We start from the raw sequence: 26541 nt of genomic DNA on the forward strand, positions 1-26541 counted from the left end.
AGCATTTGATCCTTGTTTTGAGGAGTTGATGGTAGGCAAATTTGGTTTGGATTCCATTTCTTACTCTTTATCTTGTAATTTCTTTTCACCATCAGCAGTGCATGGGAGTTATGGTTATGAGATAGTGGCCGGTGATTTGAAGAGTTGTGTTGACTGCAGGAGTTGTACAGTGTGTGGATTCTCCATACCTGGTACAGTTTCATTCGAGAGCGTTCACCATTGTTGCAGAGTTGGATTGTACATTCCATATAGGCCAGTAGGATGCGTTGATGGTATTTACTGTATTGGTAGTTTGATTTGTCCACTTTACTTGGGTTCTGATGTTCTAAGAGTTTGTGTCTCATGGGTTTTTGACTATGGTGGTGGTGATTTTGGAGTTTGGTTGAGCTATAATTGTCAGTTTGATTATGGATTCCTCTTGGTCATATTGCAGAGGATATTGCAGGAGCCTGTGTTAATTGGTAGTAGTATAGTTCATGACTACATTTGGGATCCAGGTGGATTGATTGGTTTATTGTTTAGCCATTGCTTGAGGACAAGCAATGTTTGGGAGGGGAGGACTTGTCATGTCCCCTTTTCAAATAATAAAAAAATAATAATCTTTGCTAAGGCAGGCAGGCCCAAGAAAGTGAAGTTTCGGAAAAATGGGGTTAATCTTTGAAAACCATTGGACTAATAAATGAAATTATTATTAAAATATGTTTCATTAACCTCTCTTGGACGTGAGTTACGGTTATGGCCTCTTTTAAGGGGTTTGGAGGCATTTTGGGCAGATTCCAGAACTTGATTTTTGCTCATTTTTTGTTATTCTTCAGAGGCTGCCAAACTTGTGGAGAAGGAGACACAAGAACGGGAGTTTGCAGGTTTCCAGGGAGACCCAAGAACGGGAGTTTGCAGGTTTCCAGGAAGGCTAAGGACGGGAGTTTGAAGCCATTCCATGTGCATGCTCATATAGAGTTTGCCTTTGTGCTGAACAGTGTAGATTTGTGGGTTTTTGGGTGTGTTTTTTGCATGAGTTTGGTGTTTTCAGTTGAGCATTTCATATCAGTTTTGGTTGCTGCTGTATTTCAGACTTTAAGCTATTAAAATAGCGCTGAATATATGTATTGGGACGTGATTAAACTTCTGAGATAGTTTATTAGTGTTTTTGTGGTGTTTCCGGGCATTTTTGTGTTAATTTCGGGAGCCCGATGAGCATAGTTTTTGTCCTACATTTGTGAGCTGTTGTGTAAAGGCTATATAGATCTGGAAATGTTATTTTGTAAGCTGTTATGCTGCTGAAATTTCTGTAAAAATGGCCATTTTCAAATTTATTAATAATAGGTGAAGCTGTGAAGCTTTTGGCACCATTTCTGGCATACCCGATTTGGGGTTTCTTGAGAAATTTGGAGGATCTTTGTGATATTAGTTGTTTGATCTTAAAGATTTGATTAAAGGTTGGAAATATCATACAAAACCAGAAAAGGGACATTTCAATGCCCCATGTGTGGTTTCATAGCAACACATAGAAAAGATTGATATCAAATAAGACCTTTGATATCACCGGGAGTTTGAGCAGAAATATCATACAGATGACTACCTAACATCGTCTCTTAGAGAGCCCAAAAAAAAGTGATGAACCCAAGACATCTATGAAGGGTTCAAATTTTTACTAACTTAGCATTCAATCTAAAAAATAACTAAGATTCAGGTCGAAACTAATAAACAGGTAGCACTCTTGATAAACTTTAAAAAAATTAAGTTGAACAAAATATGCTACTCACACAGTATATCTCCCACTTAGAAAGAACGTTTTTTCCAACAATATTCTTCATGCAATCATCATGAAAATGAGAGCTGTGAACTTTTATCGCCGTAAACCCATTAGAAATTCAATTTGTAATTCCACTTACACCAAATAGAGAGTGATGGGAAAAATATGCCGCAACCGAGCCATGCAGCTACAATGCCAAGAGGGGTCCTCCCGATTCAACCAAAAATTGGATGACATCTTAACCAAAAACAAATATACAAGTTCGAATGCAACAGATATGAACACCATGATAATAAGCCAAGGGTTCAGATATGAAATGCTTCATTACCTTTAATGATTACAACCGGGCTTTGATACCATGTTAAAACTAGAGCCTAGAAATCAATGATGATAAACAAGAATAAGAAAGATCCAAAACTGAAACAGAAAACATCATAATTATCCTGGGAAAACCCATTATAGAATGAAGGGAAAAACTCAGCCACACAACAAAAATATCATTTTAGTGATAATAAGAATTCAAGTGTACAATGCCTATTGCTAGATGTGATATGTATAACTTAAGGAGGGACTCTTCACATACCAACCGAAGGTCTCCTCAGTTTCCCAAAATGTGACTCTTTATTACAATTATAATTACAACTCTTTGAATTTCCATGCCTCAACACATGTCGGAAGACATATGTCATTACATTAAATAACACATAAGAGTCCTTTTCAGCTGAAGATAATGGTAATAACGGTAATAATGTCCATATTTCCAGAGATAAAGATCTCTATCGCAGCTACCATCTTCAACAGTTATAATTTAACATGCAGAGTTGAAATGTTCATCAGTTCATTGCCTAATCTGTTTCAGGGTTTTTGCACAGGCTTACAAGTCATAATGCTCTGATTGCACTTCACTAAACAATTTGGTGTTCAATTAGTAGGGCACCACAGGCTTCACTGATCATGTCAATAATACACACATATTACTATTTGGTATCAATTTTTAAAATTCTGGTGATATATTCTAGCTAGTTTACATGTGTAAAAAATTATAATTTATAGTGAATGTTAAATTATTCTAGTTGCACCGTTTTAACTTCTTTTCATTTTAGGGTTGTTAGTGTTTAAACTGTAACCTTCCAGTGCTTTTGTTGATTGTGTTCCATGGCTTTAGAGGAATTATTAAGCAGATTATTTGGAGATCTTTGCGGGTTTGACATTTAAGATTCCATGAATTTCATGCAAATATGGAGGTTGGCCACAGTCTAGAAAGCCAAAATGATAGAGATTCTGATAGTTGTCAACAAGAAACAAGAAATGAATCATTGTCATGGATCAATGAGACAGGTGCCATTCAAGTTAAAGCTGAAGAAGCAGAACAAAATGATATAAGAGCAATCTGGGTTAAGGTGCGTGCCTTTGATCTTCCCTTGCTTCCTATTAAGTGCTCCCATTAAACTACTTTTCAGCATTTTAAAAATCTTGTAAGTAAAGAGAGCTGAATATTTTCTGTATTGTGGCTTGTGAACTTTTTTCCGCATTACTCATGCAAACAAATATGCATGTTTGTTTCTTGTGATTTCTTTATCTGTCCGGACAAAGTGAACCCTTTCATGATAAACCCAAGAGTTCATTGTTCTTGACATTTTTATGCACAATTTGTAGAAAATCTTTGTAAGCAAATTTGAAGTCTATCATGTACTTGAAAGAGAAACTTCCTCTTCAATATTCTGGCATCAATATTCTATATGTTTGTAATTCTTATCCTTTTGTACACAGAAATGTTTGCTCTTAGACTGCAGCCATCACAAGGTATTTTTTCTGTCTTGCATTGTCATATTTGCATTGATATATACTATTATGATAATTCTTTCAATGCCAGTCATATCATTTACAATTAAACTTGACATGATGGAAAATATATCTGTTAGCATTTTAGTTTTATTCGCAAATTATGTCTCACATACTTTTTCCTTAAAATCTCAATGTACTACTTGACTGTATGAAAGCATATTGTTGGTGGTTTAGGGTGAGGAGTATCTAGAAACTGTATCTAGGATTTTTCTTATATGGGCAGCTATGTTTCATTGTGTATACAAATGCTTTGGAGAAAGAAATATGGCCTGAGCATTTTGGTATTGCTGTTGTTGTAGTGGAGCGGGAAGTGGCAGCCAGGGATACAGTGCTCCGCTGATGACTGCCCTTCTGCAACCTTGAAAGGAAAACCTACATCTGAGTGCAAAAATTATATTGTAGTTTACTTTCCTCACAGCCAAAGTCATTGTTGGGCAGATTCACAGCTTATCTGCCCTATTACTGAGAAACCAGAACCACTTGCTTATGGTACTCATGAAAGTGGTTTTGCACTAGTAGAGGACTTGCAAACCCCAAGGCGATTTATGATGCAGAGACTTGCAGTTGCTTTGTTTGATATTAGTGATCAACTTCACATTGAGGTTAGATATCTATGATATATAAATGATTTTCCTAGTCAATAATGCAATGGTTTTGTTCTCTGACTATCCCCTGGTCATCTTTTCCTTTGATAGGTTGTTGTAGAAAGTGCACGAGATGTAAATGTATGGAGAGAATTTACAAGAGAGGCTGGTTGCTGCAAAAATTATTCTGATATAGGAAGGATGTTGATCAAGCTTCATAGTGTAAGTTCTCAAATATTTTATGAAGTACAATGTAATTTGATCACAAATAGTTTCTTTTGAAAAATGTTAATATAGCTGGTCCACTTACACTACAGACTTGGCTCAATCCTGTTTGCATTTTACGGGGAGCCAGAATATGCATCTGTATCTCACAAGGCTCAAACCTGGTTCTTGCTGGTGACAGAAGACATATTAACCACATGAGCTAGAAGCTAATGACTTTTACAAATTATTCCTTGATAGAACTTGTGCTGTCTTTCTTGAAGTTCCATTCAATGTTCTCAATCCTGATAGCTATCCAGTTTTTCATCATTTTTAATAGAATAACATTTATTCTGTACCTGGTCAGAGATTTGATTTTATGGCTTGAATTTAATTTCTATTTAATTTGATAGACTTGTGGAAGGGAGCTCTTGGAAGTGTTAGAACTAGATGTATTAGGGCATCGTTATGCATGCTATCCTAAATATTTGTCCATGTGAGAATTTAAATTTCCAGCCATGCGAATTGCAAACCTCAATACCCTTGTAAAGCTGCAAGGCTAAAAGCAGAATCTCATATCCTAGTTCCTAGGGGATAGCCTATTTGTGAAAATAATCTAGGGGACCTCTCTTGTCATAGGATTTTGGTCCTTATTGAGAGGTGTTAAGGTATGATGGATGGAAAACATTAACTTCCAGTTATTAGAACCTGTGACAATAATCTCATTTTTTTAGAGATGTGCCATTATTCTCTACATTAGGATATGATTGAAATGGATCTAGCCCAATATCACATGAAATTTTTGCATCATCATTTTTTTTAATAAAACATATAACTAAAATGGTAAAAAATCAATATGATATTTCACACTGCAAAATCATGTTTTCTAAGTTTTTTTTTTACCTCCCATTCTTTGTGCTTTACAATCCTGTAGATCTTTGAACCCTAGCTACACTCCTTCTATTCTACAAATCAATGGATATTTGAACCCTAGCTAGACTCTTTATTCTCTACAAACCAATTGATCTTTGAACCTGCACTCTAATTTATTTCTCCACTTGTGTATGTTTAATTATTTAACTTCAAATTATACTTAACTTGTATAGATAGGGCTGTTAATAAGTTCCTTACCCTCTTATTGACAGACTGCTGATTGGACATTGATAGTAAAGACACTAGATGGTTGGGAGGGTTTGATAGAGACCTCTGTGTAGATCTCATGGTTTTGGCGATTAAACTAGATTCCATTGTCAAAATTGGTCAGGTTGAAAATGAGCTACCTGACTGATCTCATGTCATTTGCAGAGGCAAGATTTACATATTTCTGCAAAACATCCATGAGACCAATAAGCAGGAGATATTTTTGACAAGTCCAATTATGATATTGCTATGAGGGTTCATCTATGTTTTTTTTGAGTCAAACTCATTGACCCATGTTTCATGTTTCACAAGAACCCATCTATGGAACACTTGACACTCATTGCATTTAGGTGATGCTCGCAAAATGTGAATTAGTTGGCCTTCTTGGGAGGTCACTCATCCTAGTACTACAACTAAAGTGCGCTTGGCCATGAAGTTTAATTTCCTCCAAGTTCAAGTCCACATAGCTTGCAACCCCATTTGCAAAACCTTCACCAACTCTTGTCCGTTATGACCATTCATTGTAGGGCCCTTTTAGCTCATCATTTGACAAGTAGGAGATGTTTTCTGCAACAAGTCAAATTGTGATATTGCCATTAGAATTCAACTATGTAGTTTATGAGTTAAACACATTGATTAATGTTTCATGAGTAGTGGTTCACAAGAGCCCATCTCTCATGAGATTACTGAATGCAACTCTTAGTACTCATTGCATCGAGGAGCTGCTCACAATGATGAAGCATTGGGTTTGTTTTGGAGGTCACCCATACCAGTTCTATTCCAATTCAAGCACACATAACCAACAATGAATTCTTCCATCAATTCAATCATTCTATATTAATCATTCAAACACTCATCTTACAAACATCAAACAAGAATTCTAAATCGGAGTTTAATTCAAGAAAGGTAGCCATCTACAATATAAAGCGATTATCTAATGCAATATGGTTGAATCCATTATTTATTATTATTAAATCTGCTAGAAAACTTTCATTAATTTATTGAGTTAAATTGCCAATTTATCAAGAAACATTGGAAATTATTCATTTAATTTTCATATAATCAATCATATCTAGAAATAGTGAAGAAATGTGGTACGGAGATGCAATGGTACGAGTTCCCTCAATTGAGTATAACACCCCAAGTTGGTTTGTTAGCATGAATGCTAATGATATTCCTATGGGAGTATCCTAGCATTGTTGGAGAGATGATACAATGGTCATATGTTGCATTCATGGTAGTGTTTGTCATTGATGTCAACATACTGGCAGAGTAGCAGACAGAGATTGAGGTCACTTAGTTCGAGGATTGAAGTTGAGGTGATGTGCACTTAATTGGATGCTCTATAGAGTGTCTACATGACATGGCTAAGCGCACATGCGAAAATATGAAGAGAGTGCAAAGTTACTTGAGATTTATTGAAGACAACGTTCAGATAGAGTTCCTGTGTAGCAGTTATTGATGTTTTGATTATATCTTCTAATAGAGATAGAATCTGGCTAAGCGAGGTTGTACAAAGGTAGAAGACATGCTGAAGATGATGTGGTTAAGTGAGCAAGGTCAAATGTTACATGTGTGAAGAGTTATGATTACTGTGAGCCTATAGTTGTGTGTAATTATGAAAAGATGTAAAAATGTAATGCAATGTGTAAATGTAATATCTTAAGATGGTCCTATATTGTAATTGTATCCTATAGTGTAATTGTAAATTGGGAAAGCCTCAAGGCCAACTCAATAATTTGTTTTAGGACTTTGGTATAAAGGAAGGATGATTTCGTTGGTTGTAATCATCCAGTGCAGATATTTGTGTAATGCAAGTATGTGAACTTGTATGTGAGATCGAATGAACTTGATATTGAATATCTTTTGATTAGAGAGGTGTTTGGTGTAGTTGAGGCATGGTGAGCTGACAAAGAGACTGTATTTGGAAAAAAAAGGTTGCTGTGGACAATTGTTTACTTGTATAATGTTGAGAAGGATAATACTAAGGCTAGTTGGACAATGAGTTCGGTGGTCTTGCCCTGAAGCTGTTTGGACAATGGGTCCTTCTGTCTTCCACAACTCCTAATAGGTTGGCACACAAAGTCTCCTAATAGGGACTGATATGTACTGAATGTATTTCATTGACTTCTAACAGGGTCCATCCTCTTACAAGGAACTTATATATTAGTACATCATTTTATGGGTACCATCCCCACTAGGGTTCTACCTCTGTTCAAGGGTTTCCCTAGTTAACAAATCTGGTGTAATTGTGTATGGTAATCTTTCTATGGTTGGTGCATCTACTGTTTACATGCTTTGGATTTAGTAAGGATTTTGAGAGTTGTTTTAATCTGATAACTGATTCATCCCCCGCCCCCCCTCCCCCTTCTCAGTTATCTTGGTGGACTTTACTTTCTAACAATTGGTATTAGAGCATCAGGTCCATGAAGGAAAAGCTTAACAGCTTGAGGAGATCTATGGCGAGTAATCATTTTCGGAAAGAAAGACTGAAGTTTGATGGAGTTAACTATGATAGTTGGAAGGAGAAGATGAAGACACATTTGCTATTCATGGGTTCAGGATATTGGTTGATCACTAAGAGCAAGAAGGATGTGGTTGATGAAGATAAGCTTGAGTCTTGTAGTGAATCTCAGAGAGACATGTTTATATGCAATATGCTTGCTAGAGAAGCACTCTCAACAACTCTTCCTGAAAATGAGTATAGTCAGGTAAAATCTTTAAAATTAGCTCATGAAATTTGGAAATCTTTGGAATCTACATTTGAAGGTGATAAGCATGCTAGAACGGTTAGACTACAGAATTAGATATGTTTATTTCAAGATGCTAAGATGATAGAAGATGAATCTATAAGAAGTTATTTTGGAAGAATATTAGAGATTGTTGTAGGAATTAAGGCTTGTGATGGAACAAAGGATGATGATGAAGTTATATGGAAAATATTGAAGACTTTGACATACAAAGAGGCAACACAAATGATTGAGCAAATTATTCTCTGCACACCTAATTTCACAAGAGAGACTCTTCTTGGGAGATTAGATTTAGCTGAGATGTGGATGAGACAAAGTGGAAAACTACCTAGAATTGAGATTGCTTTCAGTGCGTTAAGCGTTCGACATACATTGACAAGAAGTGCTAGTACAAGTGGAGATTATGCTAGTAGCAGTCGAGGAAAAACAGAAGAAGACAAGAAGATTGAAGGTCTTCCCCTACTTATCTAGAGATAACCTAAAGGTACGATAATCTTTAAATGTTGGACATGTAATGAGTACGGTCATTATTCTTCAAAGTGCCCTAGAAGAGAAATAAAGTATAAGAAGAAGCCTTATAAACCAAGGAAATGTTTATTTGCTAATGATGAGGAATTAGATGCTTGTGTGGAAAGTTTTATGAGTGAAAGTGATGAGATAGGATTTGTTGCTATAAAGGAAGGAAGTCTTGAAAGAGAAGAAGTTAGAGAAGAAAAAACATTAGTATCACAGGTTGAAAAGAAGAAATCTGATTGGATTATTGATGGTGGTTGTTCTCATCACATGATTGGAGATGTGAACAAATTCATGGAATTCAATAGCTATGATGGTGGAATTGTTAGAGTTGGAAACAATACAGCCTGTCATATTAAGGGAAAAGGAACTGTTACACTTTATGGAAAGACTAACACTGATGATGTCTACTTTGTTGATGGTTTGAAACATAATCTTATGAGTGTTGGACAACTAGTTGACAAGGGTAATTAGTTACAATTCACAGAAAAGACATGCATTATCAAGTGTAAAGATGGTAAGCTAATTGGTATTGGTACAAGGACAAGAGGTAATGCTTTTCAGTTGAATCCTACTGAGATGACATGCTTAGTTGCTAAGGTGGATGACAGTCGGTTGTGACATAAAAGTTTTTGTCATAAACTTTGATAACATTGTGAAGATCAGTACTACATTTGTTGTTAGAGATTTGCCTAAAATTGTGAAGCCTACTAACATGATATGGAAAGAATGTGTTATGGCAAAGCAGAACAAAAATTGATTTCCAAGCAAGAAGTTTACTACATATGCGAAGTTGGAGATAGTACACACAGATTTGAGTGGTCCTACAAAGACAAGAGCTTTCTACTGTGAAAGGTATTTCATGATTCTTGTTGAGAATTTCACTAGAATGATGCGAGTAGAATTTCTTAGAGAAAAATTTGAAGCATTTGAGAAGTTTAAGATAATCAGGAATAGAGTTGCAAATGAATGTGGATTAAAGATTAAATGTGAGATCTGATAGAGGAGGAGAGTTTACTTCAAATGAGTTTAACAATTTTTGTGAAGTAAATGACATTAAAAGACAACTTTTAGCCCCTAAGACACTTGGATAGAATGGAATAACAGAAAGGAGAAACAAATCTGTGATTGAAGAAGCAAGACTATGATGTTTGAGAACAATGTGGCAAAGATATTTTGGAGAGAAGCAATAAATACAATAGTATACACAATGAACAGAGTACAAATCAGACAAGGTGTTGGTAAGACACCTTATGAACTTTGGTTTGGACATGCACCATTAGCTAAATATTTCAAAAATTTTGGAAGTAAGTGTTATATTAAGAGACATGATGGCATTGGAAAATTTGATTCAAGGAGTGATGAAGGTATGTTTCTTGGTTATTCATTGAAAAACAAAGTTTACAGATGTTTCAATCAGAGAACTAAGACAAATTTTGAGAGCACAAATGTTAGAGTGGATGAAAAGTTCAGAATTTAGGAAAGAATACTTGATAATAATTCTGATGAAGAGATTGATCCAAAGGCTAATACAGAAAATTTTGAAGTGTATTATGAGATTGATACTGACTTGTAGAAAGAATACAAGTAGTGGAACAGAGAGAGGAACTTAGGACTGAACCTAGAGTAGAAGTTAGAGTTGAACCAGTGACACCTAATAAAAGCTTGATAAAGAATTACCTTGCTGATCAGATTATTGGAAGCAAAGACAAAGGAGTTATGCCAAGGAATAAGGTACATGAAGAATTATGTTTCATTTCCCAAGTTGAACCTAAAAGTGCTGATGAAGCTAGTAAAGTTGACTTTTGGATTAAAGCTATGAAAGAAGAACTAGATCAGATTGAAAAGAATAACACTTGGGAATTGGTTCCTAAACCCAAGGATAAGAATGTTATTGGAACTAATTGGGTTTTCAGAAATAAGATGAATGAATAAGGTGAGGTTGTGAGAAACAAAGCAAGACTGGTATGTAAAGGTTATTCATAGCAAGAAGGTATTGATTATGAGGAAACATTTGGACTTGTTGCTAGAATAGAAGCAATTATAATGTTTTTGGCATATGCAACTAACAAGAAATTCAAAGTATATCAGATGGATGTCAAATCAACATTTCTGAATGGAGAACTTGAAGAAGTTTACATTGAGCAGCCTGAAGGTTTTCCTTTGACTGAGGAAGGAGATATGGTTTGTAAGTTGAAGAAGACATTGTATGGATTGAATCAAACACCTAGCATGGTATGCGAGATTATATAAGTATTTGACAAAATTGAGATTTGCTAAAGGTACTGCAGATAGTAATTTGTATTTGAAGGAAATTGAAAATGACTTACTAATTGTTGAAGTGTTTTTGGGTGACAATCTTTGGAGGTGACGATCAAGCAAGTGAAGCATTTTAGCATAGGTGAAGAAAGAATTTGAGATGAGTATGATTGGTGAGATGGATTGTTTCTTGGGATTGCAGATTGTTCAGAACAATGTCGATTTTTTCATATCACAAGCTAAGTATTTGAAAGATTTGTTGAAAAGATTTGGTTTTGAAAGTTGTAAACCTGTTGGAACACCTATGGTAACTTGTCACATGTTATCTAGCAGAGATGAAACCCCTACTGTTGGACAAGAAAAGTATAGTTCTATGATTGGAGGATTGCAATATCTAACACATACTAGACCAGATATGCAGTAGGTATTGTGGTGAGATTTAAGCTGATCCTAAAGAATCACATTATGCAGTAGTGTAAAGAAGTTTCAGATATTTAAAAGGTGCACTTAATTTTGGATTGTGGTATGACAAATCAAATGACTTTACCTTATGTGCATACACTGACACGGATTGGGCAAGCAGTATGGATGACAAAAAAATGACAAGTGGTGGAGCATTCTTCTTGGGAGGAAGATTGGTTTCTTGGCTAAGCAAGAAACATGACTGTATTTCACAAAGAACGATAGAAGCAGAGCATGTAGCAGCAACAAATAATTGTAACCAAACCATTTGGATGAAACAAATGTTGGACATTGGAATTGAGTTTATAGAGACTGTTATCATACATTATGATAACACAAGTACAGTGAGTATGTCAAAGAAATCTATTTTACATTCAAAGACAAAGCATATATCTATTATCACTTTTTTAGAGAGAAAGTTGCAGAGAAGGAGATTAAATTGGAGTATTTAAGTACAAAGGAGCAGATAGAAGACATATTTACAAAGCCTTTGCCGAAAGATACTTTTGAGTACTTCAAAGGTATGCTTGGGGTTATGCCCCAACTTGCTTTTGAGTAATTGATGCAGAGATTGCATTAGCCTAATGGTAACATAGAAGTATTCTTTATCTGGAGTGGATGCTTGATGCTCCCTCTATGGGGGAGTATCCATGTTTGAGCTGAGTCACGAAGGACTCTTGGTAACTGGTACTTAACAATGTCTTTGGACACTTGAGCTTATTGAAGATCTTATGCAGCAAATTGACATAATGATGCCTTTGTCATTGATGTCAATGGGGGAGAAGTAATACATGAAAAACATTTTTTGTAAATGTATGTTTGGGGGAGAGATATATATGAAAACATCCTTATATATTGATGTCAATGGGGGAGTTTGATGTTCCTATGAGAGGGAGACTTGATTGATGAAGAGGATTTGAAAAGGATTAATGATGAGGATTTGAAAAGATGTAAGTGTATGGGGGAGACTAACACCTTCCTTATGCATATTGGTTACAGTACAATGGACATTCATAGTCAGCATGAATGGGGGAGCAGATGCAACAGAGACATTTGGTATCTATGGAACTTAGATGTTTTTCATCTATGTTGCTATCAATGCCAAAGGGGGAGATTGTTAGCATGAATGCTGATGATATTCCAATGGGGGCATATCCTAGCATTGTTGGAGAGATGACACAATGGTCATATGTTGCATTCATGGCAGTGTTTGTCATTGATGTCAACATATTGTTTATTCTGTGAGATTGGTAGAGCATCAGACATAGATTGACGTTGCACAGTTCAAGGATTGAAGTTGAGGTGATACGTACTTAACTGGATTTCTACATAGTGTCTACATGACATGGCTAAGTGTGCATGCCGAAATATGAAGACAATGCAGAGTTATTCGAGATTTATTGAAGACATCGTTCAGATAGAGTTCCTGTGCAACAGTTACTAATGTTTTGATTATATCTCCTAATAGAGATAGAATCTGGCTAAGCGAGATTGTATAGAGGTAGAAGACATGTTGAAGATGACGTGGTTAAGTGAGCAAGGTCAGATGTTACACGTGTGAAGAGTTATGATTATTGTGAGCCGATAGTTGTGTGTAATTATGAAAAGGTGTAAAAATGTAATGTAATATGTAAATGTAATATCTTAAGATGGTCCTATATTATAATTGTAAATTGGATCAGCCTCAAGGCCGACTCAATAATCTGTTTAAGGACTTAGTATAAAGGAAGGATGATTTCCTTGGTTGTAATCATCCAGTGTGGATATTTGTGTAATACAAGTATGCAAACTTGTATGTGAGATCCAGTGAACCTGATATTGAATATCTTTAGATTAGAGAAGTGTTTGGTGCAATTGAGGCACAATGAGTTGACAAAGAGACTTTAGTTGGCAAAGAAGTTGTTGTGGACAGTTGTTTACTTGTATTATTCTGGGAAGGATAATACTAAGGCCAGTTGGATAGTGAGTTCAATGGTCTTGACTTGAAGTTGTTTGGATAGTGGCTCTTTCTGTCTTCCACAACTCCTAACAGGGTTGGCACTCAAAGTCTCCTAACAGGGACTGATATGTACTGAATGTATTTGATTGATTCCTAATAGGGTCCATCCTCTTACAGGGAACTTATATATAAGTACATCATCTTGTGGGTACCATCCCCACCATGGTTTTGCCTTTGTTCATTTCCCTAGTTAACAAATCTGGTGTTATTGTGTATGGTAATCTTTCTATGGTTATTGCATCTACTGTTTACATGTTTTCGATTTAATAAGGATATTGAGTTGTTTTAATCTAATAACTGATTCACCCCCCCACCCCTCCCCTCTTGCAGTTATCTTGGTGGACTTTACTTTCTAACAGGTTTTCTTCTGGGCCCAGGGCGCAAATTTTTCTGGATGGATGTTGCACGCCCTTGGGACTAGTTGTGGAGAACAGTCTCCTGGCACCCTATTGTGCTTTCCCATCAAATCAATGATATGGTTGGCTTTTGGAAATATGCTATGTAATGGATCCAATACATTTAGGATAATTGTTTTCAAAAGGGATTATTCATGATCACGATTTTGGATGTTAATTGATTACAATTTTTCTAGGTTTACTTGCCATTATGTAATTTATATATAGATTAGTCTTTGTAGATAGGTTGTATTATTGGAATTATTACTTTTGGGTAAAAATCAGGTATATCCGCAAAATGGGTGTAATGTCCCCTTTTGGGATTGTCAAAAATCTTGCGCTAAAATCACAAGTTCAATTAAAGCAAGAAATTTAATATATTTAAATTATAAGATTACCACTTAAAAGGTTTTAAGCAAGAGAAATCCTATTTTAGGTCCTGCAATCATGTTGGACTTAATTGGAAATATAATTTTTAAGAGCAGTTCTTTCTACAAGGGTTAAGTATCAAATAACATATAAGTGCATATATGTATTAATTATCTTAATATTTAGATAATTATATAATAGCTATATTTCAGTTTCAGAATTTAGTTGTAATAGGGGTTGAATGAGGGAAGCATGATAGGGTGCCCAAAACATACCTCATGTTAATATACTTAAGGTACAAGATTACTAGGGGGGGTTAATCAGTAATCTATTAGATTCAAACTTTGATTAACTTAATCATAATGATTAATCAAAATCAAATCTAACCACTTAATCATTTACCACATTCATCTAATGTTAACTTGTGAAGCAAAATAAGTAAAATGACTCATAAACACATCTACACAAGTAATACAAATACACCATTTTTTTCACGTGGAAATCCTCCCCCACAAATATTTGTGCTCTTTTGACATGTGCACTGTAAAAGGTCTAGCCCTATTAGGAGTTTGCAATAATGCCCTGTTAGGAGTCACTCAGTTTAGGGATTTGCCTCCAGCCATATTAGGAGCTTAGCCATGTTAGGAGTAATCTCGTAGGAAGTTTTTTGACTCAAGCTAATGAGCCACCCAGTTAAGGTAATTAATCTTTAGACTTGTTAGGATCCTGCTCACACAGTTAAGAGTGACCTAGTTAAGGGATTTAGACTTGGAGAACCTATTCGGATTCAACAAGGAAAGTGATCTGGGTATAACACTTCTCAATTGCTTGTTCATATTCAATTCAGCTCAACATCTGCCTCTTCTTGTAAGAATTCAACTACTGACTTGATCACACACACTGTTCACAAGCTACACACTTACAATTGCAACATTTTGTCATAGAAATACACACTACAATCTCTAGGGTAGCCACCACCTTAACCAAATCGTATTACACTTGAATTTCACCTGAGACCTGCCAAAACGCATTACTAAACCCTAATCCAATATTTACTAGATCCACTTGATCCTTATTTGAATTGCACATTGATTCATCAAAAACATCTAGCCTTTTGCCTTTTGCACTTTTTCAAAAAATTCGATCACAACAACCAATGCATGGCCAATTCATCACAACCCACTATCATCACCCAACTTTATACTGGTAAATATCCACTAGAGTTTGCCCAAACATTACTAGGTGAGGATCAAACATAATCTATTCTAAGTGTTCTTGTACTCTCGTAAACAAAATCATGCATGATTATACACCGATCACATAACTGAATGTAGATCATAAATCCTGAATTACAACATATGAAACATCATAGATATTGATAGACAAATCAAACCATCCACAATCTGTCACTAACTATTCAACCCGGTTGCCTTGGGACACTTAAATCCATCATAACTCTTAACCAACTTGTTTTCAACTTGCGTGATGGTAGACAATGCATCACCAGACATCCCTTAGTCATCCATAGCTACTACACACCTTACTTCCTACTGCACAATCACTTTCAAGCTGATTTCCATTTTGCACATACTGGAACAATGCTTCCGGTAAACAGTCAACCAACGACCTTCAAGTTGACGTCAATGACAACACAATAAATGATCAATTGAACATCAAATATGCATTGTAATATCTCTTCAACACAATCTTTATCAATTATGCCAACACCTCACACTAAGGCCGAGGGCAGATACAACACTTCCTCTTGGCCACAATAAATTCTATACAGTTTGCCATTATGTGTACAGGAGTTGAAGTTATAAGATAAAATAAATCAACTAAAGGAAATGATAATTGAAAGGCATAAATAAGATTAGAGTTATGTAGTTCAATTGTTAAATTAATTGAACTAATAGATATGAATAGCCATCAGTTACAAAATGACACAACTCGCCCATGAAGAGATACGTAAAGGCATATACAATGAAGTGAAAAAACATTTGAAGAAGTTATTTGGAGCAGGAAAACAAATGAAAACGATAAATTAGTATATAGATACACATCAGATTGAAATGTGTGTTGTGTGTATCATGGTAATTGATTGAAATATTTTGTACACACAAGATATTGCTCTCAAAGGTATGTAGTAAGGGATGCTAAGAAGAGTATAGAATAAAAGGAAGATCTTTTGAGATGAGAGTATGTATGCTGAAAAGAAAGTTACAAAGGATATATCATTCAGAATTGCAGAATAAGATCATGAGCTGCAGACTATAAGAATAAAAGTATGTGGATGAGATGAAAGAGAGTAGAGTTGATCAGTGCAGTAAAAAGACAATAGAATATTTGTATTTAGATTTATATAAGAGAATATAAGAGTATTTACAGATGTAAGTGTAAGCAGATATAAAAAATTGAAGAAGTTTTGAATTAAATTGCCCATCATCAGTTGAGTGTGCAACATTACCAAGGTGGAAAAAGTTTGTGTAGTGGGTTGGTGCTGACAAAGACATCAGTGGAGGCTGGTGCTTCCAGTAGGTCAGTGCTTGCAAAGTGTGGGAGTTGGAGCTTCTAGTGAGTCGGTGCTCATAAACATAGGGGTTGGAGCCTCTAGTAGGTTAGACCCTACAAAACATTGTAAAAGAACAAGTTTATATAAAAAACAATTATTTGTTGTGGTTTTCTTCCATATTGGGTTTCCTCGTGAACATTGTGTTATTATGGTCATGTGCATAATTTGTTTATTTCAATATTTGAAGTTACTGTGTGGACAAAAGTTCTAAATTGTAAAAGTTATTATTATACAGATTCACCCCCCTTCTCAGTATAATTGCCGCTCTTCACTCCTTATCAATTTGGCTTAAAAATCTGCTTATAGGCTACTCAAATGTCTATACATATGTGCCTTAAGATCTGCAACAAAACACTTTCAAAATATGCTTAGTTTTTTTCAAAACTTCTGCTTAAGAGGCTCTGATGCAATCTGCTCACAAGTCTGTTAACAAGTATGAAAAAGGTGTACCAATAAATCCAGAAAATGTCTGCAATAAATTGCTTCAGAATCTGCACATGAACTTGGATGTTTAATACTCGTGTGTTGAAATGTGGAGTAATTATTATTCTATTCCAATTTCATTCAATTCCATTGCCCTATATATATGGATGAGATCACCTATCTCATTATATATAGGCAAGAGGTGCCCTTTCAGTAGGGGACATCAATCTTTTTTATTGATATAATTGTATATTAAATGATTATTTAAATATAAGATAATATATTTTTTATAATAATATTATCACAATTATTATATTATATAATCATATAATAAGATAAGATAAGATAAGATAATGATATTAATGTTCAACAAGAGGCCAACAAAGGGTCTAAGGGACTGAGAGATTACAACAGGGAAGAGAAACAACCCAACAGAAGCACCAAATGGTGTCTAAGAAAGAGGGAACAAGAAAACAAAGAAAGGGAACAACAAGAGACAAGAGGACTAAATATCCTTTCTCGGTCAAAATAAATCCAGCATCGAAGGATAAGGCCTAGTGCAATCAGGGGTCTAGGCCTGTCTATGAGTAGCACTGGAGATAGGGTGCTGCTGTTTGGTGAATCCATGATGAGGTCTAACAGATTTGGTGTGCCTAGAGACGAGTATAGCAAGCGATCACTTCATGCCCCTAGAGGGGGACATGGGCGGGAAAAAGGCGGTGATGCGCTGATCCAAGGTCCAACTCTCAGGAAACATGAGCTATAAAATGAGGTCACGGAGTTGTGAAGTCTTCCAAAGGTAAAACGCTAAACACCGCTGGTCGGAATAACTGAAAAAGGACGAAACGGTTCTGTAGTCTTTGAATAAACAGTGGAACCTGCCTCTGATCTCATAATATATGGGGCACTGAAAGATGAAATGGATCTTAGTCTCAGTCTCATACAAAGTGCAAAGGCGGCAAATTTGGTCCTCTTTGGTCAAATGGTGATCTATTTGGCACCAAAGCCGGTGGGAACCGACTCTGAAAGACCCTAGAGAGATGCGAAGGGTGCGACTTCAGTGCCGACTCAAGTAGAAGTGACACACAATAATCCCATCACGGGTCTCTAGAAAGTGCTTTGAGTAGAAGCCCATTCACGAGCGCAGACCCTAGGAGGGTTAATCCAAGTAGTGGTGATGTATTGTCTACATATGTCAAGTCTGACATGCCCATTTAACTCCTGCTATGAGGGGAGGAGATGGGCGGGAGCATCTAGCAAGAATTGGCAAGGCGGGAGACGATCAATGTCAATCTCGATCGAGTTCAGTAAGGTAGTGGCCTGGGTATACCAGCAACGAGCCCTGGTCCTCAAATCAAAGTTGGCAATATCAACCGAGGAGTAGTAAGCGAGGTAGGAGTATTTGTGGCGATTGTCAGAGTCCGCAAAGCCCCTGAGGTGGTGAATGAACTAGATCAAATCGAAGATGGTGATAAGCTTGAAAGGGCGAGCCTCAAACTCGGCCAAGATAATATTGTGTAGAGTGTATTGGTGACATCTGATAATTTAAAGGAGAAGGGTCTAGACCTGCTCGACCGAGGCCCAATCTGAATCAAGAAGAGAAGACCTCCAAATCACAGAGCCATATAAAACTATTGGTTTGACCAATGAGTCCAAGAGAGATAACTTGGACTCAGTGTCCTGAAAGTGATGCTTGAAGCACTGTCTCTCTAGAAGAGCGAGGGAACCCATCTCGTTGGCAACCTTGGGCAGGTGGATGTTCCTCATGCTGAAGCAGAGACCAAAGAATTTGACCCTAAGATAAGTGTACGAAGAGACAATCTGGATCTGCTGACCATGGAAGCTAAAGTGAAGATGCGAGGTCTTTAGACAATTGAAGACCATAACCAGAGTCTTGCTCAGGTTTACAACAAGTTGATGCCAGTCACAGAAAGAGGCCAACTCATAATAGTTATACAATTTATTATACATTATCTTATTATATTATAATATAATCATCTTATAATAATGTAATTACTCACAACCTTTGTGATATCTAGGTTGGCCTGTGGATTTTGACTATAGCTACAATAAATCAACACCCTCTCTTAGACAAGGAGAAATCCATTCAGGTTGTGTCACAATGACTATCCTTAAATAGGTAGATTAAATAGACTCTTCAATAATGGAGTAATATTGGATGTCATAATAAAATAATTGATTAATTAATGTTTCAAATAATACTTGATTTAAGACATCATTATGAATCAGATATGTAAACCTCCTAAAGCTAACTTCAATACCTGCTCTTAGTTTAGGAGGCTTCCATATTAGGTTAAATTATATTCAGGTTTAACATGGACATCACAATGAGTTTTAGATATCCCCATATGATATATATTTGGATATCATCTCATGTGATATAATAAATTTGGATATATTTTCCACATGACATGTCCTTAGACATTTCCTCATGTAATATCCATAATTGCTGATTTAGAGAATTTACCTTTAGGACATTTCCTTGAATACCACCATATGTGGTATTTATCGTAAAGGATTTTAAGATACCTACAATTATGTACTTAGATACCATATGCGCTATCCTCCATAATGGGATTAAATTATTTACCTTTAGGGCACAACTTTGATATTTCCATATGTACTATCCACTTTAAAGGATTTAGCATATTTACCTTTGGGAAACAACTTGGATATCATCGTATGTGCTATCCACGTTAAAAGGTTTTAAGATATTTACTATTATGCCCTTGAATACCACTAAATGCACATTTTGGATTTATGATATCTACCATTATGGCATGTTCTCAGGTACCACCACATGTGCTACCCACCATAATGGATATCTCAACCACTATTGTGAGATCGTCAACTCACAAAGAAGGCAAAATGTACAAGTGTCTTATCATTGTGAGATTGTCACCTCACAAGGATAGTCATACAAAAATATAAGAAAAATAACTATTGATTATCTCATGTAGTGTTATCATGGTGTCACAGGCATATCATCCACCATGAACCATGTCAGAGGGTGGATTAAGGGCTTATACCTCAAGTCTCTCTCAAAAAGAAATGCATTAATAAGGAATTGCACCTCGGACTTCTCCCTGATGGAGAAAGAACTCATTATAGTACATCTGAAGGAATCACTAATACTGAGGCTACCTCTCAGCTAGGGCTTCGTTCTCTATAATATCAAGCTTGTTTCAAAAATGCACAAACTTCAATCTAGCAAGTAGCTTGGTGAGAATATCAGTTTTTTTGCCCTCCATGCTTATATACTTCAAATGGATAACATTCCTTGTATCATATCTCTATAATAGTTATATGTGCTTTGTTTTGACATGAACATAGGGCTGGATTCTGGATCATTCTTGGTGAATCCTAAGCTGACAAGCATCCATCTAAGAATATTATGAACTAGGTGTTTGCATAAAGGTCCTCTTTTTATGGTAAATTGATGTTATTAAACAAAGGATATTTGTTCACCCATATTTCCTAGGATTGGGACCTCGTGAGACACATTAACTTCATTCAGAGAAGATGTGTTTGTAGGCGAGGCTATAAAATGAATCATTTGATCTACAAATGACAATTGCAAAGTGCTCATTTCACGGGCTTCATTTATCATTTTTTGTATGGGAATCAAGGTCTTTTTTTGGGTTCAGATCTCTTCTTTTTGGCTACAACACCGAGCTCACATGTTGATGCCAAATCCACCACCTTTTTGGGATCCTCATCATCACCTCTGCCTTGGGAAATTTGCTGAGAGCTATGGGAAACTAGTGAAGCCTAAGATATGATTGCCTTGGAAGTGCCTTGTAAATATTTTTGTTCTCGGAAGAGCTACTCTTAGTTGTTGACCTAGTAGGTGTGACTTCTTTGATTTTTCCTTGCAATCGTATTTCTGTTCTTTGGATCACATAGACGGATCTTTCTTTTTAATTCTTCAATTTTGGTAAGTACCAATTTATAAATTGTAGCTCCAACAATTGTATTCTCAAAATAAAAAGGATCAACCAAATCAGATCCGTCCTCCTGTATACCTGTCACATTCCACCCTATCTTGAAATCGGTAATTTGGTGAACTGTGAACCTCATCCAATCACGACTTTTCACATCGAAATCATCTTCACAATCTTCCCACTAGTCTTCCATATGCAAAAAGTGAAGATACCCAGGCCCGAGTTTGAAATTCCTTTCCATGTACCCTTTGCTATCAAATGGTAACAAACTCTCATAAGAATAAAGAGTCAACTTCAAAGTAGATCTTTCAATGTTCTGCATCTATGGAAGAATTCTAGCTACAATACCCTGAGCCAATTGGGAAAGCAATAAGATCTATTCTCCTATTTTTGCACTTTTTATTTATTTGACTAATCTGCTTGCAAACTTTTGTAAGTACTAGCTTATCATCAACAAAATGAAGAAGCATGAGTGGGCATTCCTAGATGCTGCTAATTCAGATGTAAGTGAAGCAGGGAAATGGAATGAAATAACTTCCAAACTGGCAAAAAAAAGTAGCTGCTTCATGAGATATTAGAAGCTCAATATTTCCCTGTAGCTCTTGAACAATAAGCATTGTAAAGACATCATTCACTCTGTGCAAATGTACATAACTTCATTTCAGCTGTAACCGGGCATAGTAATTGTAGAATTGAGTTGTTTCATTATATTCTCCATGAGGCTTAAGCCGGGGCCATTCCTTCGTGCTTGCAATTCCGTACATAAGATATGAAACTTTTGGTTTATATCAAACTTAGTCAGCTGATTATGTAGGCTATCACTAATGGTCTCACCCCAAGCAATGAATTGCTTGCCGACCATTATAGTGTTAATGAATAAGAACATCCAATTTTGAAAATACTTGATACTTTCATTCCCATTCACTTAGTTAAGAAGGACCACCATATCTGAAATATCTTCAATGAAATGTTGTTTGCGGAGTATCCTTGGTAATTGTGATGAACCTCTTTTGGCATATCCAACCAGCTTTTGGCTAAGGTGTTTAGGAACTTTTTCTTGTTCTGATTAAAATATTCTTCCTTACTTTCCTTAGAGATGCTTGTGAACTTTTCCTGGACTGGCAATCTGAATGAGATAGAAATGGAGATACAATCAAGTCTGGCCACAATATTGCCTCCAGGTGCCCTAATCTCCCTTTTGTCAGGGTTATATGCCTTCATGCACTCTAAAATTAACTTTGGACTCTGAATTGCCAATGGGTGCCTTGCAGCGCATGCCCTACACTTTTAATATTAGTTGTGCCAGTGAGGTTCTACCTTCTTTGTGTATCGCTTGCTAGAAATCTACAATGTCTATGTGGCCAAGTGTTGTGTCTATGATTTCGGGAAGAGAACACTTGAGGATTGAAGGTGGCTCCTATCTCTGGCAATTGTACTTCATTATGATAATTTTAATAGTTTCACTTTAATGCATTAAACAATGTTAAACATCATTCCTGATTTGCATCAGCAACCAATCATAAGATCCTTGGTTCACCATAATATTTTGCTATATTCATATCAACATTCATTTGAATCACTTTAGATTGGTGGGAAACCAACTAAATAGTGGGTGCAAGAAAAATTATAATCCCTTTTTCCCCTCTTTCATTTTGTGGTCTTATCTGATTATCAGTTTTCTTTACAAGAAGTAGTGAAATTAAAGTCTCACCACATCTTGCTCCAGAATAAACAAATGTATTATTTTCCAAGGCTTTTAGAAGTACTCCCAACTGTGTCAGCCAATACTAAATTTTATATGTAGAATATGCATTCTACTCACGATATGTAAACCTTCTTACAACCCTCTGTCAAACGATCTACTTGATTGCTTTCTATCCTTTGCTGTCATAGACAACATCTATTCAAACACCACACCAAACAATTACTATTTGTTGTCTTTAACAACACTTTCTTTTCTTGCTTTGATGGGTTCCTATGTTGTCATTATGTACCCCAATATACTTTGTACATTGCACTGGCTTGAAAGTTTTGAGAGTCTCTAGTAAGATCATAACATGCATGGCTTGCAGTCATGTATCCTTGCGTCTTCAACTCTCTAAGGGATTTCATCAAAGAATATTTGTTCTACATTTATAGAATTTGTGCTCATGTCAGACAATACACCCACTATGTCTCTTGTCTGTAGGAAAACGCATGGGCAGAGGTGGAGTTAGCATAAATGTCTACATACCAACAAATCTGCAATGAAGTTACATATTTTCATTCATGGAGTGACTGTAAATGATAGTCCTTGAGCTTTTAAAACTGTCCAGAAACATTTCATTGTCTTTTCTTTTCATTGAGGAAATCTGGAAGAAAAATTCATAAAGAAAAACTGGGCATACGGTTTGCTATTGTTCAGGAATTCCGTTAAACAACTCGTAGAGCTTCAACTTCACTGATGCCTTCGATCCATGGTCTTCTTTAATATCATCTTCACTATTTCTTTGATTGATTTGAAGGATGCTGCAAGCTATAATGGAGGTAGAATGTTTGAAAGGTGACGACTTGGTGATATATGTGAATCGCTTGCACTGCCTTTCTCAGTGCTTATAATCTCATCATCGTGGTTCCTTCGATAAATTGGAAACCCGCTTAGGATCTTGGCTGCGACTTGAGTATGGGACCCACGACTTAGACAGTGATTCGAGTTGTGTTTGGTTATGAACTTCCCTCATGTTGAGCACTTATTATTATTGGCAACAATTTCCAGTTTGACATTTTGTCAAACCTATCTTGTGCAATTCTCTATGGAGTTCTATCAAACAGCTAGTATTTCTTTGCTATTTTATTTGTACTTTGCATGCTATTGGTCAAAGTACATAACTAAGCCAATACATTCTACGTTGCCGGAACACCATGTTTGTATATGCTGGAATTGGAAGACTGAACTATGTGAACACACATGAGGAAACAATATCCAATGTCAACGGATTAGCATTCCTTGACTTAGAAAATGATGCAATGTTGGAAAACTGACTTAGGCCATGCTTGGGAAAATGCAACCATTCCTTGACTTAAAAAAATGATGCAATGTCCGAAAACTGACTTAGGCGATGCTTGGGCCAAAAATATATCAAAGAAATCTGATGGCCTGCATTTTCCCAAGCATGGGCCAAGTCAAGTTTTAGACATTGCATCATTTTTGAGTCAAGGAATGGTAATCCATTGTTATTGGATATTGTTTCCTCATAGATGTTCACATAGTTTTGTTCCCCCATTCCAGCGTATACAAAAATGATGTTGAGGCAATGTAGAAAGTATTGACTTAGTTATGTGCTTCGACTAATAAACATGCAAAGTACAAAGAAAAAAGCGGAGAAATGTTAGCTGTTTGATAAAATTCTGCAAAGAATTGCATGGGATATGTTTGACAAAACACAAAACTAGAAATTATCGCCAGTAATTATAAGCGCTCGACATGAGGGAAGTTCATAACCAAACATGACCCTTACACAACTCGAACCACTATTCTAGGTCATGTGTCCCATGCAAGATCCTAAGAGAATGTTTAAGCCATGGAGGGGGTCTCCAACTTATCAAAGGAACCACAGTGATGAGATTATAAGCGTTGAGAAAGGCACCACAAGTGTTTCACATATATCCCCAAGCCGCTGCCACTTTTCAAACATTCTACCTCCATTATAACTTGCGGCATCCTTCTAATTAATTAAGGAAATATTGAAGATGATATTAAAGAAGACCATGGATGAGACATTGGTGAGGTTGAAGTTCTGAGAGTTGTTTGACGAAATTCCCGAACAGTAGCAAATAATGTGCCCAATTCTTGGTTATGAATTGTTCTTCATTGATTTCCTCGATGAAAAGAAAGAAAAATAAAATGTTTATGGACTGTTTTAAAAGCTCGAGGACTATTATATACAATCACTCCATGAACATCAGTATGTAATTTCATCACAAATTGCTAGTATGCAGGCATTTCTGCCAACTGCACTGCACCTTTGCCTATGAGTTTTCCTCCAGACAAGAGTCATAGTGGGTGTATTGTTTGACATGAGTACAGATTCTATACAAATAGAGGGGAATACAATAATTGCAAGACAAAATCCCTTAAAGAGCTGGAGGCTCAAGGATACATGACTGCAAGCCATGCATGTGACGCTCTTACTATAAACTCAAAACTATTATGCCAGTGGAATGCACATAGTATATTGGGGTGCACAATGACGACATAGGAATCCATTGAAGCAAGAAAGAGAAAGAGATTTTAAAGACAACACATAGTAATTGCTTGGTGTGGTGCTCAAAGAGATGATGTTCTATGACGGTAAAGAATACAAAGCAGTCAAGTAGATTGTTTAATTGAGGGTTGTAAGGAGGTTTATATATTGTGAGTAGAATGCATATTTTTGCCCATTCTATGTAATCACAATTTAGTATATACTGTTACAGTTGGGAGTACTTCTAAAAGTCTTGGAAAATAATACATTTGTTTATTTGGGAACAAGATGCTGTGAGACATTAATTCCGACACTTCTTGTAAAGGAAATTGACAATCATATAGGAGTACAAAATGAAAAATGGGAAAAAGGGATTATAATTTTTCATGCACCCATTGTTTAGTTGGTTGCCCACCAATCTAAAGTGATTCAAATGAATGTTGATATGAAAAATAGCAAAATATTATAGTGGACCAAGTCTATTTGGATTGGCTGCTGATGCAAATCAAAAGTGATGTTTAAGATTGTTTAATGCATTAAAGTGAAACTATTACAATTATCATAATAAAGTACAATTGCTAGGGATAGGAACCACCTTCAATCCTCAAGTGTTCTCTTTCCAAAATCGCAAACACAAAACTTGGCCACATAGATCTGCAGATTTTTGGCATAGTAGAAAGTGGTTTGGCATGTGTTGCAGGGAACCAATTGGTGGTTTAGTGTTTGAAGTTGATTTTAGAGTGCATGTAACAATATAACCCAGACAGAATGGAGATTAGGATACTTGGAGGCAATATTGTGACAAGACTTGATTCTATCTCTATTTTGACCTCATTCAGTTTGCTAGTCTGGGAATAGTTCACAAGCATTTCTAAGGAAAGTGTGGAAGCATACTTTAATCAAAATAGGAAGAATTATCTAAACTCCATAACTAAAAGCTGGTTGGATATACCAATAAGAGGTTTGTCATAGTTATCGAGCATACTATGTCAGATACATTTCATCAAAGATATATCAGATATAATGGTCCTTAACAAAGTGATTGGGAATGAAAGTGTCAAGTATTTTCATAATTGGATGTTCTT

General features: G+C 36.0%; 1 protein-coding gene across 4 annotated transcripts in view; it reads left to right on the forward strand.

Annotated features, from left to right (window-relative positions):
- SUVR5 (histone-lysine N-methyltransferase SUVR5) overlaps nucleotides 1–26541 on the forward strand; it is a 140425-nt gene that overhangs the window by 10188 nt on the left and 103696 nt on the right. For 2 of the 4 annotated variants that reach the window (XR_016359816.1, XM_089812950.1), the window contains exons 2-5: nucleotides 2919–3153; nucleotides 3524–3556; nucleotides 3898–4200; nucleotides 4294–4404. Coding sequence is in view for 3 of the 4 variants with exons in the window: in XM_089812950.1 (XP_089669076.1) it covers nucleotides 2992–3153; nucleotides 3524–3556; nucleotides 3898–4200; nucleotides 4294–4404 (609 nt within the window). In the remaining variant the exon portion in view is untranslated. The remainder of the gene's footprint in view (nucleotides 1–2918; nucleotides 3154–3523; nucleotides 3557–3897; nucleotides 4201–4293; nucleotides 4405–26541) is intronic. The other 2 variants (XM_089812951.1, XM_089812952.1) reach the window with 2 other exon arrangements.

Source organism: Cupressus sempervirens, chromosome 2 (genome assembly GCF_028749045.1).
Source record: "Cupressus sempervirens isolate cs-2001-9-10 chromosome 2, ASM2874904v1, whole genome shotgun sequence".
Lineage (NCBI taxonomy): Eukaryota > Viridiplantae > Streptophyta > Pinopsida > Cupressales > Cupressaceae > Cupressus > Cupressus sempervirens.